This window comes from Heterodontus francisci, chromosome 1, assembly GCF_036365525.1.
Source record: "Heterodontus francisci isolate sHetFra1 chromosome 1, sHetFra1.hap1, whole genome shotgun sequence".
NCBI lineage: Eukaryota > Metazoa > Chordata > Chondrichthyes > Heterodontiformes > Heterodontidae > Heterodontus > Heterodontus francisci.
The window spans coordinates 182,638,268-182,652,818 of record NC_090371.1 but is presented as its reverse complement, the minus strand read 5'-3'; the positions used below and the strand labels follow the sequence as shown (position 1 = coordinate 182,652,818).

Below are 14,551 nucleotides of genomic sequence, written 5' to 3'. Positions count from 1 at the left end.
TATAAAAAGCTAACTCACAGGTGCAAAAAGAAATCATTGCAAGAGCTAAGGAATTTAACAGCAAGGCAGTGAAAGCCCAGTTGTCCACTGATGAATCCCCATTTGGAATATTAGTATGTATGCCATGACCTGGCACACACAATGGAGAGTGGTGCTCGGAGGGACTGGATCTTGAAATTTCATGGACTACACACCTACAGTATTCTAAAAGCACTTCCTGCAAGTTCCAATCCTCACTGAAACACCAGATCAGGGATTACCACTTTTGTGTTTAGTTTTGGGTGACCCTTCCTTAGGAAAGATGTATTAGCTGTGCAGGTGATCCAGTAACAACTCACCAACATGATAATTGGGCTGAAGGGATTTAGCTTGGAGTATGTTCCTTGGAGTTAAGGATGCAAGTGGTAGTCTGAAGTGTTTGAAATAATGAAAGCATTTTTTAAAGTTAGTTTTTCTTAGGGTATGGATGACATTGGCAGTGCTTATTGGTCATCTTTGGTTGCACGGAGGGCATTAAAAGTCAACCATGTAGTCTGGGACTGGAGTGAAAACAATAAATGAGATAAATTGCCAATTAATCTGTTCTGATGGTGCTTGGTCAATAAAAACTAAAGAAAACATACTGATCACACTGACATCAGGTGATCCCCTTGGTGATCACCACAGAGCATTTGCCCTGTGCTACACTGAACAGCTGCATTGCTCCAAGGAATAAATAAGATACTTAAAAAAGTGCAAAGCTCATTTTAAACCAGCAAATGAATTGGCTTGGGCTGCGCTGAGGCAAATATTTACTATTACTAGTGTTCACCTTACATAGTGTTCTTATTTAATGACGAACTGAAATATTCTGGTTTCGGAGTAAATATTTGTAAGGATTTTCATTTTTCATAAATATGTTGTTTTAGAATATATTTACAAGTTCAATAGAAATATTAGACACTCTTTAGAGTGTTGCCAGATGTAGCAACCAGAGGAATTCACACCCAAAGTTGTTTAAATAAATGCAAAATAACTATAAAAATGTTGATGAATATAATGATATTTCATCAAGTTTTAGCTTTAATTTTACTGATCTTGACAGGGGGATGTTGATGACAGCATGTGATGTGTCTGCAATAACCAAACCTTGGCCTGTTCAGCAAAAGGTAATTCAGACAGTATCTGTCCATAGTCCTTAAAAATTGTTGAAGGCAGTGTAATATTAATTCTGTCTATGGAAACATGTAGTAGATAGATATATTGGGGCAGAGTTTGCTGTCAAAATAATGCTGTGGGTAATGATTATACACAAATGGTACAACTTCAGGCATGAGACAGATGCGACTAGAACTCAAAAATCCAGACCTTACTGCCCGAGTTTTTTCTTTACTTGTTCATGAGATGTGAGTGTCAATGACAAGACCAGCATTTATTTCCCATCCCTACTTGCCTTTGAGAAGGTGGTGGTGAGCCGTCGCCTTGAACTGCTGCAGTCCATGTGGTGTATGTACACCTACAGTGCTGCTAGGAAAGGAGGGAGTTCCAGGATTTTGACAGAGCGACAGTAAAGGAATGGCGATATCGTTCCAAGTCAGGATGCTGTGTGACTTGAAGGGGAACTTGGAGTTGTGCCACTGCACAATTAGTTCTGTGTAAACGGCATGTCATTGTCTGCCTCACCACTCAAAAGTATTGAATGGTGTGAAGTTGTTGTATTTGCATGATAGATACAAACTAAGCTTACCACAGAAAGTAAAGCCAAGTCATTAAAAGTTTAAGAACACTTTTAATGACTTGATAAGTGTTAATTGCTGGCTGTCAACGGGCTGGATCTTAAGACCTCAACGCCGATCTCGGTAGAGAGCTCAAAAAATGGCGGCTCGCCGTGCAGGCTGCACGCCAAAAAGCCGCCACAATCTCCCGTGCAGTGGCTCATTTAAATGGCTGGGGGGGCCCTCTCCCCCTCCCCCCAATCACGTGGAGGGTACGGGCTGACCATCACCAGCAATGGCATCAGCTGCCTGTGCACAGGTGCCGCCGCCATTTTTAAGGGGGAGCCAGCCCTGCCTGTGCATTTAACTATTAAAGAAATAACCCCTAAAAATTAATTAAATAAATTTATAATGCCCCTTTCCGATCCCCCCCCCATAACAATTATGGTAACTATTTGTCCTTCCCCCCAAAACACTTACCTTTTACATCAGACCTTTCTCCCGCCCAAACTACATAAAGTTTAAAGGTCAATCTTCCACACCACCCCCTACATCCATTACGTTTATTTAACTCCGACCCCCCGCACTGAAAATTTTACCTCCTCCACCCCGCCCCACCCCCAATGTCTCGCCACGTTTCCACAGACGGGGATTTGAAGCCGGGGGAGTGCCGTCTGCCCTGCCGAAGATCGCGGCAGGCCCTCAAGATCGTAGGCAAGTCTATTTAAATGTGTTCATTTTATTGATTTGAATATTTTAATTGAGGTCCCGTTGCCCAGCAGCAGGGGGAGGAGGTGGTGGGGTCCGCCACGGAGCCTCGCCGCTGCCGTGAGGATCGGGCTGGGCCCTCACGGTGTCGAGGTCCGTGACGGGCCTTATCCGGAGCCATCTTCAGGCCCCTCCCACAACGGAACCCAATGTCTGGGGACGAATAAAATCCTGCCCAACCTCTTTCGCACTCTCTCACAGATGCTAAAGCAAAATCGGGGCTAGTACCATCATTCCATTTTTGTTGTATTATCCCAGTAACATCAGAGTCTCTCTTCATTGATTCATCTGTTCCATTAGTACCACATAGTAGTAAGTTGCCACTTTCACACTAATTCCTGCTGGGTGCCCACAGAGCCTAATACTTCTGTGGCTGGTTTATGTAAATTGGCATTGATCGGTGATAATTCTCACATGCATATGGTTTCCAACACTAAAGCCACCTTAAAACAAGTTTTATCAACACTCAAAGTAATTCAAATGATTTTGTGAAAGCTGAGAAAAGGACGAAATGGCTGGACTCCAGTGGGGTCATTTACGAGGCTTTGCCGCTAACACTAGTAATGGAACCTTGCCAAAATTACTCCTAGGTATTCAATTTCCAATCCGCAAACTTTGGTCTGAAGCACGCACAACCTAATTTCTGATATTAGTAAAGTGTAAATACTTTTAAATTTAGATATTGGACCATACATCCCAGCAGGACTCACACTTATCTCATTTGTACAGTAACCATCTTCAGTCGTGTTCATTTATTACATGGTTGTAAATGGTTAAGGTGGATGACAGAAATAGCCAAATCCCTTACAATCCAAATCTCATTAAATCATAAACCCGAGATAAATAAATTCTCATCAGTTTCCTCCCTTTTATCGGGTGTTCAGGTGAGCCTGATGGTCCCAAACTTGCCAATGTTGTTCTTGAGCAACTCATTGGGAAGAGCACAAAAGCAGCTCAAGGCAATTCACACTCCAGTTTTCTCAGTTTTCAGCTTTTTGCCCAGTACCCCTTGTGCAGTATGCTGGCTGAAGCCTGTGTGTGCCACTTTGTGGTACCACATGGGACAATACCAAGTAACATTCGCACCACACAAGTGCTAGACAATGACCATCTCCAACAAGAGAGAATATAACCATCTCCCCTGGACATTCAATGGCATTACCATCGCTGAATCCCCCACTATCAATATCCTAGGGGTTACCATTGATCAAAAACTGAACTGGAGTAGCCATATAAATACCATGGCTACAAGAGCAGATCAGAGGCTAGGAATCCTGAGGTGAGTAACTCACCTCCTGACTCCCCAAAGCCTGTCCACCATCTACAAGGCACAAGTCAGGAGTGTGATGGAATACTCTCCACTTGCCTGGATGGGTGCAACTCCAACAACACTCAAGAAGCTCGACACCATCCAGGACAAAGCAGCCCACTTGATTGGCACCCCATCCACAAACATTCACTCCCTCCACCACCGACGCACAGTGCTAGCAGTGTGTACCATCCACAAGATGCACTGTGGCAATGCACCAAGGCTCCTTAGACAGCACCTTCCAAACCCACCTAGAAGGACAAAATCAGCAAATGCATGGGAACACCACCACCTGCAAGTCCCCCTCCAAGTCACACATCATCCTGAATTGGAACTATATCGCCGTTCCTTCACTGTCACTGGGTCAAAATCCTCTAACTCCCTTCCTAACAGCACTGTGGGTGTACCTACCCCACATGGACTGCAGCGGTTCAAGAAGGCAGCTCACCACCACCTTCTCAAGGGCAATTAGGAATGGGCAATAAATGCTGACATAGCCAGCGACACCCACAGCCCATGAATGAATAAAAAACCAGCACTAGGCTAATATTCTTCTTTTGGGCCTCCTTATCTCGAGAGACAATGGATACGCGCCTGGAGGTGGTCAGTGGTTTGTGAAGCAGCGCCTGGAGTGGCTATAAAGGCCAATTCTGGAGTGACAGGCTCTTCCACAGGTGCTGCAGAGAAATTTGTTTGTTGGGGCTGTTGCACAGTTGGCTCTCCCCTTGCGCCTCTGTCTTTTTTCCTGCCAACTACTAAGTCTCTTCGACTCGCCACAATTTAGCCCTGTCTTTATGGCTGCCCGCCAGCTCTGGCGAATGCTGGCAACTGACTCCCACGACTTGTGATCAATGTCACACGATTTCATGTCGCGTTTGCAGACGTCTTTATAACGGAGACATGGACGGCCGGTGGGTCTGATACCAGTGGCGAGCTCGCTGTACAATGTGTCTTTGGGGATCCTGCCATCTTCCATGCGGCTCACATGGCCAAGCCATCTCAAGCGCCGCTGACTCAGTAGTGTGTATAAGCTGGGGGTGTTGGCCGCTTCAAGGACTTCTGTGTTGGAGATATAGTCCTGCCACCTGATGCCAAGTATTCTCCGAAGGCAGCGAAGATGGAATGAATTGAGACGTCGCTCTTGGCTGGCATACGTTGTCCAGGCCTCGCTGCCGTAGAGCAAGGTACTGAGGACACAGGCCTGATACACTCGGCCTTTTGTGTTCCGTGTCAGTGCGCCATTTTCCCACACTCTCTTGGCCAGTCTGGACATAGCAGTGGAAGCCTTACCCATGCGCTTGTTGATTTCTGCATCTAGAGACAGGTTACTGGTGATAGTTGAGCCTAGGTAGGTGAACTCTTGAACCACTTCCAGAGCGTGGTCGCCAATATTGATGGATGGAGCATTTCTGACATCCTGCCCCATGATGTTCGTTTTCTTGAGGCTGATGGTTAGGCCAAATTCATTGCAGGCAGACGCAAACCTGTCGATGAGACTCTGCAGGCATTCTTCAGTGTGAGATGTTAAAGCAGCATCGTCAGCAAAGAGGAGTTCTCTGATGAGGACTTTCCGTACTTTGGACTTCGCTCTTAGACGGGCAAGGTTGAACAACCTGCCCCCTGATCTTGTGTGGAGGAAAATTCCTTCTTCAGAGGATTTGAACGCATGTGAAAGCAGCAGGGAGAAGAAAATCCCAAAAAGTGTGGGTGCGAGAACACAGCCCTGTTTCACACCACTCAGGATAGGAAAGGGCTCTGATGAGGAGCCACCATGTTGAATTGTGCCTTTCATATTGTCATGGAATGAGGTGATGATACTTAGTAGCTTTGGTGGACATCCGATCTTTTCTAGTAGTCTGAAGAGACCACGTCTGCTGACGAGGTCAAAGGCTTTGGTGAGATCAATATGCCATATAAGTAAATGTGTATCTTATTGTAACTTGAATATGACTCAGCCAATACAACAGCCATTGTTATAACAGCATGTCTAGCAAATAAAACTGGTTTTGCATACTTCAGTTAGTTTTAACACATAAAATTTTTTTTAAAACCCTGTTTGTGTTAATCCTGCAACTGCATTTTTCAGACAGCCGAACTTGTGGCAACAGAATTTTTTGAACAAGGTGACAAGGAGAGGGAGGAGTTAAAAATCGAACCCATTGTATGTATCAGGTTTTAACATTTCTGTCTATTTCATCTAAACACAGATGTAATCTAATAATGCAGCTGTCATTTAGTTTTAATATGTAAATGTGTTTCTTTGCTGGGTAAATGCTGCTTTATTTTGAATGACACTTCTCATGCGTCAATGTTTAAAATTTCATTTGAAGGATTTAATGAACAGAGAGAAACGTGATCAGATCCCCAGCATGCAGGTTGGATTCATTGATGCAATCTGTGTTAAGCTTTATGAGGTAACTCTTTTCAGTATTTAATACCCTTTTCAGCTTTCCAAAAATGCATTTGCCTGAAATTTCAGCGGTGGGCTGGGGTGTGGGGCCAGAGGGTGGAGGGTTGTGGGGTGAGTGGGGTGGAGGTCAAGTTGGGGAGGGGGTGGTGGGTTGATTGAGAATTTCCTGGTCTTTTGCCGTAACTTTGGTGGAAAATCGGCAGAACCCCAGCAAATTGTCGGAAATTGCCAGTTACGCCATTTCTCCGGGGATTCCACTAAAGTTACAGCAGAAGATCAGGAGGACTGTGGGAAATTCTCACCAATTCATTTTTTTCCCCTTCAGGATAGCATTCTATAAAAATGAGCTCTGGAAATATTTAAATTTTTAAACGAGATCTCTTTCAAGTCAAATGGTTCCAAGATTATACAGCTGGCCACAGAAGATTGGAACAGAACTCTCATATTCAAGCTTAGCAGGTCCATAGTAGTCCAGACCACTGCTAATGATTGATCATCCAACCTAGCTCACTATTAAGAAAAGGATGGTAGATCTGTCAATGACGGCTGAGATTCTTTCCATTCAGTTCCATTTGACAAAATCAATAACATAATAGGCCAAATCTGAACAAGCAGCGTGAAGTATATCAATGCTCCGTGCTGACAAGCTGTGCCGTTCTAACTGGTTACATTCCAGCATAACTCCTATGCACACTTGGGGGTTCATTGGCTTTGGATGTTGCCATCCTCTGCATAGGTTCTCTTGACGTGGATAAGTGGGGTGTGTCCCTACAGAACGAGAGCATATACTCCATAATCAAACAAACAGAAATTACTCAGTGGCTTAGTTTGGAGAATCTTAAGCATGGGAATGGTTTTACATACCTGTGAGACATTTGGCTGCCCAAAAAGTAGCTTATTATTAATTAGGATTAAAGATATGTGGAGCTTTTCTTATTGAGAAACCTAAGTGACAGGCCAAGCCTTATAGTGTAGGTTTCTATCACTTGCATTGAGTAAGACAGGTGAATTATAATCAACGTGTAGCAATTAAGTGATTAAGCCAAACTTGAGTCATAAAGCGATACAGCACTGAAACAGGCCCTTTGTCCCACTGAGTCCATGCTGACCACATTTATACTAATCCTACATTAATCCCATGTCCCCTACCACATCCCCGCCTTCCCTCAATTCTCCTACTACCTACCTACACTAAGGGAAATTTACAATGGCCAATTTACCTATCAACCTGCAAGTCTTTGGCTGTGGGAGGAAACCGGAGCACCCGGCAAAAACCCACACAGTCACAGGGAGAACGTGCAAACTCCGCACAGGCAGTACCCAGAACAGAACCTGGGTCACTGGAGCTGTGAGGCTGCGGTGCTAACCACTGCGCCACGTTGCTACCCCAACTTGGACTGTAAAAAAAGTCCATTTAGGAAGAAGAACAAAGATAAATAATTCCACAATTTTGAAGTTCTGGGAAAAGCTAGAGTGTGAATTTTCCCAGGCAAGGGGAGGCAGGTTTGTGTGCATGTGGGGAGTTAGATCCCCTGAACTCGATGTTGGATCGGGAACCCAATATCTTCCCATTCGCTTGCCGGTTCCTAGAGGGCAGGATTGAAGGCGATTGAGGAGCCACCTTGGTTCTGTCGGGTAAGTTATTAAGGTAGTTAAAAAGCCAATTAAGAATTGTTTTAACCTTCTTCCACCTATTTCCACTTCTGTAACATTGCTTAACTTTGCCCCTGCCTTAACTCATCTGTTGTTCACCCCTTTGATACCTCTAGCCTCGACTGTTCCACGCACTCCTGGCTGGCCCTCCTAGATTCTACTCTCTGTAAACTTGAGGTCATCCAAAACTCTGCTGCCCATGTCTTAACTCGCACTAAGTCCTGTTCCCCTATCACCCCTGTGCTCGCTGACCTACATTGGCTCCCAGTCAAGGAACGTCTTCATTTTAAAATTCTCATTCTTGTTCCCAAATCCCTCCATAGTCTCACCCCTCCCTATCTCTGTAATCTCCTCCAGCCCCAGAACTCTCCAAGATATCTGTGCTGTTTTAATTCTGGCCTCTTATGCATTCCTGATTTTAATTGCTCCACCACTGGTGGCTGTGTCTTCAGTTGCCCAGGCCCTAAGCTCTGGAATACCCTTCCTACCCCTCTCTGCCTCTCCATCTCATTTTCATCCTTTCAGACAATCCTTAAAACCTACCTCTTTGATCAAGCTTTTGGCTATGTGGCCTAATATCTCCTTTTGTGGTTTGGTGTCATGCTTGGTTTTATAATGCTCCTGTGAATTGCGTTGGGATGTTTTAATTACATTAACGGTGCTAAATAAATATCACTTGTTGTTATGGATTTTCCAGCCTGTTTCCTGACCTGTCAGCAATATGCTAGGGTCACTGAAGCAAGTACATAGCGCAAAGAGCTTCTTCGGTGACAAGCTGGTAAAGCTTTGATCAGTTACACTGAAGAGCTTCAGCCATGGCCATTGAGAGACTGCTGTTCAAAGCACTTTTTCTCTCAGAGAGTGCTTTTACATCTTGACAGGTTATTGCCAACTTGTTGGAAATCACTTCGCCTGTCTAGCACTTCACTCACCTTCAGCTGCACTTCTGTGCTGCCGGCCTTCACCACAACATGGGAGCAGCTTATGCAGCTGTGCCTTGTACCTCTGATGTGGGGCAGCAGCAGAAGCCACACCAGTGCCAACACGTCAAGCAGCAGCAGCAGGAGCAACACCAGCAGCAACACCAGCTGCCTTCTCCTCAGCTGCATGCCCCTCCTCAGGACAGAGGGGATGGATACCAAGATCCAGCTGGAAGGAGGTGAGGCCCCAATACAGGGTCTATAGGCAGAAGATCAGCTTTCTCGACATGTCATAGCACCAATGCCTCAGGAGGCTCAGGCTCTCACATCAGGCTGCTACTGACATCTGCAGCCTCCTTTTGAGTGGAGCATGTGGGCGTGCATTGCCAGTGGCTATGTCAAGGTTCCTGCCACCGGAGGGCCCCCCCCCCTCCAGGTCTCTGCCTCTCGCTAAGTTGTGTGCTGTCTTTTCCTACTGTTACAACCAAGGCAGGAGCAACCCACTGTCAATTCAGTCCTATTGCTCCACAGGTCACAGCATATTATTAAAGCTTTCCCACCCAACTGGAAAAACAGCCAAATTAAACACTCTAGTTACCCCCAGAGTAAAACAGACCAAACCAGGTATCTTTAGACAACAACAAATTAACTATTCATTAAAACTAAATCTTAAACGCTATTAAGATAAAGCTATGTCTATAGACTTTATAACTTCTTATTTTAACCTAGCTCCCCTATTCACACACATTGGGCTGAATTTCACCAGCCCCTCAACACCACGGGTCGCGGCGCAGGGGCCGGTAAAATGCTGCTGGGAGTGACCTGCCTTGACCCACGACCCGCATATTACTGGCGGCGGCAGGACCTCAGTGCGGCCCGCGCCGCCTTGCGGCAGGCCCTTCATCAGCATATGTAAATTAATATGTATAATATGTAAATAAACTTACCTGCAGGTGGCGGCAGTCCCAGTCCGATATTATGGCTGCTGTTCGAGCTCCGCGCGCCTTCGCAACTCCACATGGAGTTCCGGGTGAGAACCTGGAAGGGAAGGGGGAGCAATAGAATTTTCAGAGCGGGAGGTGTGGAGGAGCAGGGAAATAAATTTTAATTGGATGTGGGGATGGTGGGAAGGGGTTGAAGGGCAAATGTAAAGAGGTTGGGGGAGAAAGTGCGGGTTGGTAATATAGTTTCATTATGTGCCGATGTCCCTGACAAAAACATTGGTGGGGTGGGGGGGGGGGGAAATGGGAAAGGGCCTCCATTATTTATGTAATTTTTATGAAATAATTCTTCACAATATTCCTTTAAAAATTTAAATTTCTTTTAAGGGCTTACTGCCCTTTAAAAATGGTGCCTGCCCAGTGGCAGCAGATGCCATTGCCGGGAACGCAGCGGCCGCCCCTTCTACGTCATCGGGAGCGACCGCTCCGCCCCCTCTGTTTAAATGAGCCCCCACGCGTAATATCCTATACCATTGCCCTGTATAACTGAAGCATAACATCCTTACTTTTATTTTCAATTCCTCTCTTAATAAAGGATAACATTCCATTAGCCTTCTTGATTATTTGCTGTACCTGTATACTAACTTATTGTGACTCATGCACTAGAACACCTAGATCCCGCTGCATCTCGGAGTTCTGCAGTCGTTCTCTGTTTAAGTAATACTCTGCTTTTTTATTCTTCTGCCAAAGTGAAAAACTTCACACTTTCCCATATTATACTCCATCTGCTAGATTTTTGCCCACTCACTCAACCTATCTGTTTTGGTCTGCAAGCTCCTTATATCCTCTTCACAACATACTTTCCTACCTATCTTTGTGTCATCTGCAAATTTAGCTACCATGTCATCACTCCCCTCATCTAGATCATTGATATAAATTGTAAAAAGTTGAGGCCCCAGCACAGACCCCTGGTCACATCCTGCCAATCAGAAAAGGACCAATTTATGCATACTTTTATGCATACTTTCTATCCATGCTAATATGTTACTCCCTAGACCATGAGCTCCTACTTTGTGCAATAATAAGGATGAGCCCTTGTAACCCATGTTCCCTTTAATTGGAAATCCTTCCTTTGACAGAATGGACGTTTCATCCCACTTGCGCTCCGTAATTGATCAGGCAACCTTGAAGCAAGATGCTCGTGCAATGGCTGAGTTAAAGAGCAACAGCTAAGCCCGCCCATTAGTAACTCGGGTTCCCGACCCGAAAATGGTCCCACCGTTCTGGCAGGGTCTAAGTACAGACAATTTCGCCCTAGGCGTCTATGCCATGAGCCTTGATGTAGGAGGAGGAGCAAATGAGAGATTTCAAAGAACAGTGGCTTGGACAATCTCTGGACAGTAACAACAGTCAGAGAATGTTTAGCCCCACAGTATTTTTAAAAATACATTAGACATGTTCTTTTCATTCTCCATATGAGATAATGCGTATACAGATATCCCATATGACTCTGCATTTCCCCTCCTACTGCACTACCAGAAATCTGACATGTATTGTTGTTACAAATTTGGATCAGTCACAGGTATCTAATCCAGTGATTCAGTGGTGCCATTCTCTCCCTTAAATAGTCTGGTTGGCTGTTTTTTTACGGAAGTTGACTCCCACTGCCGTGTATCTGCTAGTGCCCTAGGGGGACCCGGGAGTATAACAAGGATCACCATGCTTTAAGCCTTTAATTTTCCCCAAGCAGACAAGTTAACATTAGGCAAGATATTATTTGATTCACTTAATAAGATGCCTTATTCCACAGTAGATAAAATGTACAGAACACTGAATATAAGGAAAGTCACTTGATACAATCAGCACTATTTATGTTATATGTACCATCACGAAAATAAAAAAGCACACACATAAACTAGCCCATTTGAAAAACTCTTATTAACATAGAAAATGGAATTGGTCTGCTTCCTAACCTACCAACTGTACAGAAAGATGAAGCTGGAAAATTGGCAGTGTGTATCACAAGTGCACTGTGAGCTGTAGTGTGAAGTGTGATAACAACAGCAACAACTTATTGTTATGTAGCGCCTTTAACATAATAAAATGTCCCAAGACTAATAGGTGCAGTAACAGGGAGTTATAATTCAGTTTATATGTGTGTGTATAATATATATATTTATGTATACATATATAAAATATATACATCCAAACATTTTTTCTGCGGTTTATTCTATTTAACTCCAATTTTAGAATTCATCTTTTGAGGACTAATTATCACGTTTAATTAAGTGCAATCCTAAAATCAGATGGTTTAATTTTAAGAAATTGAATACCTGATTAAATGTATCCAAATCTCCCAGGATTGGCTTACATTAATGCACCAGCCCACATCCTCATCGGGTTATGAAATGAAAGAAAGAACTTACATTTATCTAGCACCTTTCACAAACTCAAAGGGCTGAATTTTACCAGCTCCTTGATGCCGCAGGTCGTGGCGGTGGGCTGGTAAAATTCTGCGAGGAGAGGCCTACCTCAACCCGCAACATCAGGAAGAGCCCGTTGCATATAACCGGTGGCGGGGGGACCTCCGTGCAGCCCGTGCCTGCCTCCTGGCGGTGGGCCCTTCATCTAAATATTTAAATTAACCTTAAATAGATGTAAATTAACTTACCCGCTGGCGACAGCCATCCCACGCTGATTTTACGGCCACTGCTCGCACCTCGCACACCTTCAGAACTCCGTATGGAGTTCCAAGGCTAGAACCTAGTGGGGAGGAGGGAGGAATAAAATTTTCAGGGTGGGAGGGGAGTGGCAAAATTGAACACGATTGGGTGAGGGGATGCTGGGAAGGGGTTGAAGGTTAAAGGAAAGAAAGTTCGGGCGGGAAGGTTGTTATGGCAACTTTAATGTTCTTTGGGGTGGGGGGTAGGACAAATAAGACTTTGATTGTTCATTGAGGGGGTGGGAGCGGGGATTTGAAGTGTGCATAATCTTTTATTGAAAATAATTTTACAAACTACCACTTTAGATATTGAAATATAAGTGAAGGACTTAAAGCCCTTTAAAAATGGCATTGGCCCTGGACGCCGTTGCCGGGGATGCGGGGGCCGCTCCCTCTACGTCATTGGGGGCAGCCACTCTGCCCCCTCCATTTAAATGAGCCCCCACGCATTATACCGCAGGGGCTCTTCGGCGGCACTTCCATGTCAGAAGGCACCCGAGTTCAAAGCGGCGGCACGCTAATAAAATTCAGGCCAAAGATTCCCAAAACACTTCCCAGCCAACGAAGTACTTTTTAAAACAAAAACAAAAAATGTTGCAAATACTCAGCAGGTCTGGCAGCATCTGTGGAAAGAGAAGCAAAGTTAATGTTTCAGGTCTGCGACCTTTCATCAGAACTGGCAAAGGTTAGAAAAGAATTAGGTTTAAAGCAAGTGAAGGGGAGGGGGGTGGGGGAGAGAACAAAGGGGAAGGTGTTTGATAGGGCAGAGGGTGATTAAATAACAAAGCTGTCCTGGGACAAAGGCAAAGTGTGTGTTAATGCTTGTGGTGAAAGACAAAGCATTAGTCCAGAGAGAGTGTTAATAGTGGAATAATGAGCAGCTCTGACTACATGAAAAGCAGGCATGTGGTTAAAAAATATAACATTTTAAAAAAGGCCAGTCATGCTCTGAAAATATTGAATTCAATGTTCAGTCCGCAAGGCTGGAGAGTGCCTAATCAAAAGATCAGGTGCTGCTCCTCGAGCTTGCGTTGATGTTCAGTGGTGCACTGGAGCAGACCAAAGACAGAAATGTTGGCATGAGAGCAAGGGGGGAGTGTTGAAATGGCAAGCAACTGGAAGCTCGGGGTCATGCTTTCGGACTGAGCGGAGGTATTCAGCAAAGCGGTCACCCAATCTGCGTTTGATCTCCCCAGTGTAGAGGAGACCACATTGTAAGCAGCGAATGCAGTATACTAAATTGAAAGAAGTACAAGTAAATCGCTGCTTCACCTGAAAGGAGTGTTTGGGGCCTTGGATAGAGGAGGTAAATGGGCAGGTATTACACCTCCTGCGATTGCATGGGAAGGTGCTGTGGGAAAGAGACGAGGTGTTGGGGAGAATGGAGGAGGGGAAGATGCATTTGGTAATGTCATCACACTGGAGGTGGCGGAAATGGCAGAGGATGATCCTTTGGATGTGGAGGCTGGTGGGGTGACAAGTGAGGACAAGGGGAACCCTGTCGCGGTTCTGGAAGGGAGGAGAAGGCGTGAAGACAGAAGTACAGGAAATGGGCCAGACACGGTTGAGGGCCCTGTCAACCACAGTGGGGGCAGGGGAATCCTCGGTTGAGCAAAAAGGAAGACACATCAGAGGCGCTGTTGTAGAAGGTAGCATCATCAGAGTAGATGCGTCGGAGACGGAGAAACTGGGAGAATGGAATGGAGTCCTTACAGGGGATAGGATGTGAAGAAGTGTAGTCGAGATAGCTGTGGGAGTCGGTGGGCTTTATAATGAATATTAGTAGACAGCCTATCCCCAGAGATGGAGACAGAGAAGTCAAGGAAGGGAAGGGAAGTGTCGGAAATAGACCACGTAATGGTGAGAGAAGGGTGGAAATTAGAAGCAAAGTTGATAAAGTTTTCCAGTTCAGGGCAGGAGCAGGAAATGGCACCGATACAATCATCAATATACTGGAAAAAGAGTTGGGGGGGGGGGGGACCTGTGTAGGACTGGAACAAGGGATGTTCGGCATATCCCACAAAAAGACAGGCATAACTAAGACCCATGCAGGTACCCATAGCAATGCCTTTTACTTGAAGGAAGTGGGTGGAGTTGAAGGAGAAGTTGTTCAATGTGAGAACAAGTTAAGCCA

General features: G+C 45.1%; 1 protein-coding gene across 4 annotated transcripts in view; it reads left to right on the top strand.

Moving 5' to 3' along the window:
* pde5ab (phosphodiesterase 5A, cGMP-specific, b) overlaps positions 1 to 14,551 on the top strand; it is a 172,437-nt gene that overhangs the window by 152,608 nt on the left and 5,278 nt on the right. For 3 of the 4 annotated variants that reach the window (XM_068039289.1, XM_068039281.1, XM_068039272.1), the window contains exons 18-20: positions 1,085 to 1,148; positions 5,858 to 5,932; positions 6,102 to 6,185. In XM_068039289.1, coding sequence (XP_067895390.1) covers positions 1,085 to 1,148; positions 5,858 to 5,932; positions 6,102 to 6,185 — 223 coding nt within the window. Of the gene's footprint in view, positions 1 to 1,084; positions 1,149 to 5,857; positions 5,933 to 6,101; positions 6,186 to 14,551 lie in introns of those variants that run through there. The other variant, XM_068039298.1, reaches the window with a different exon arrangement.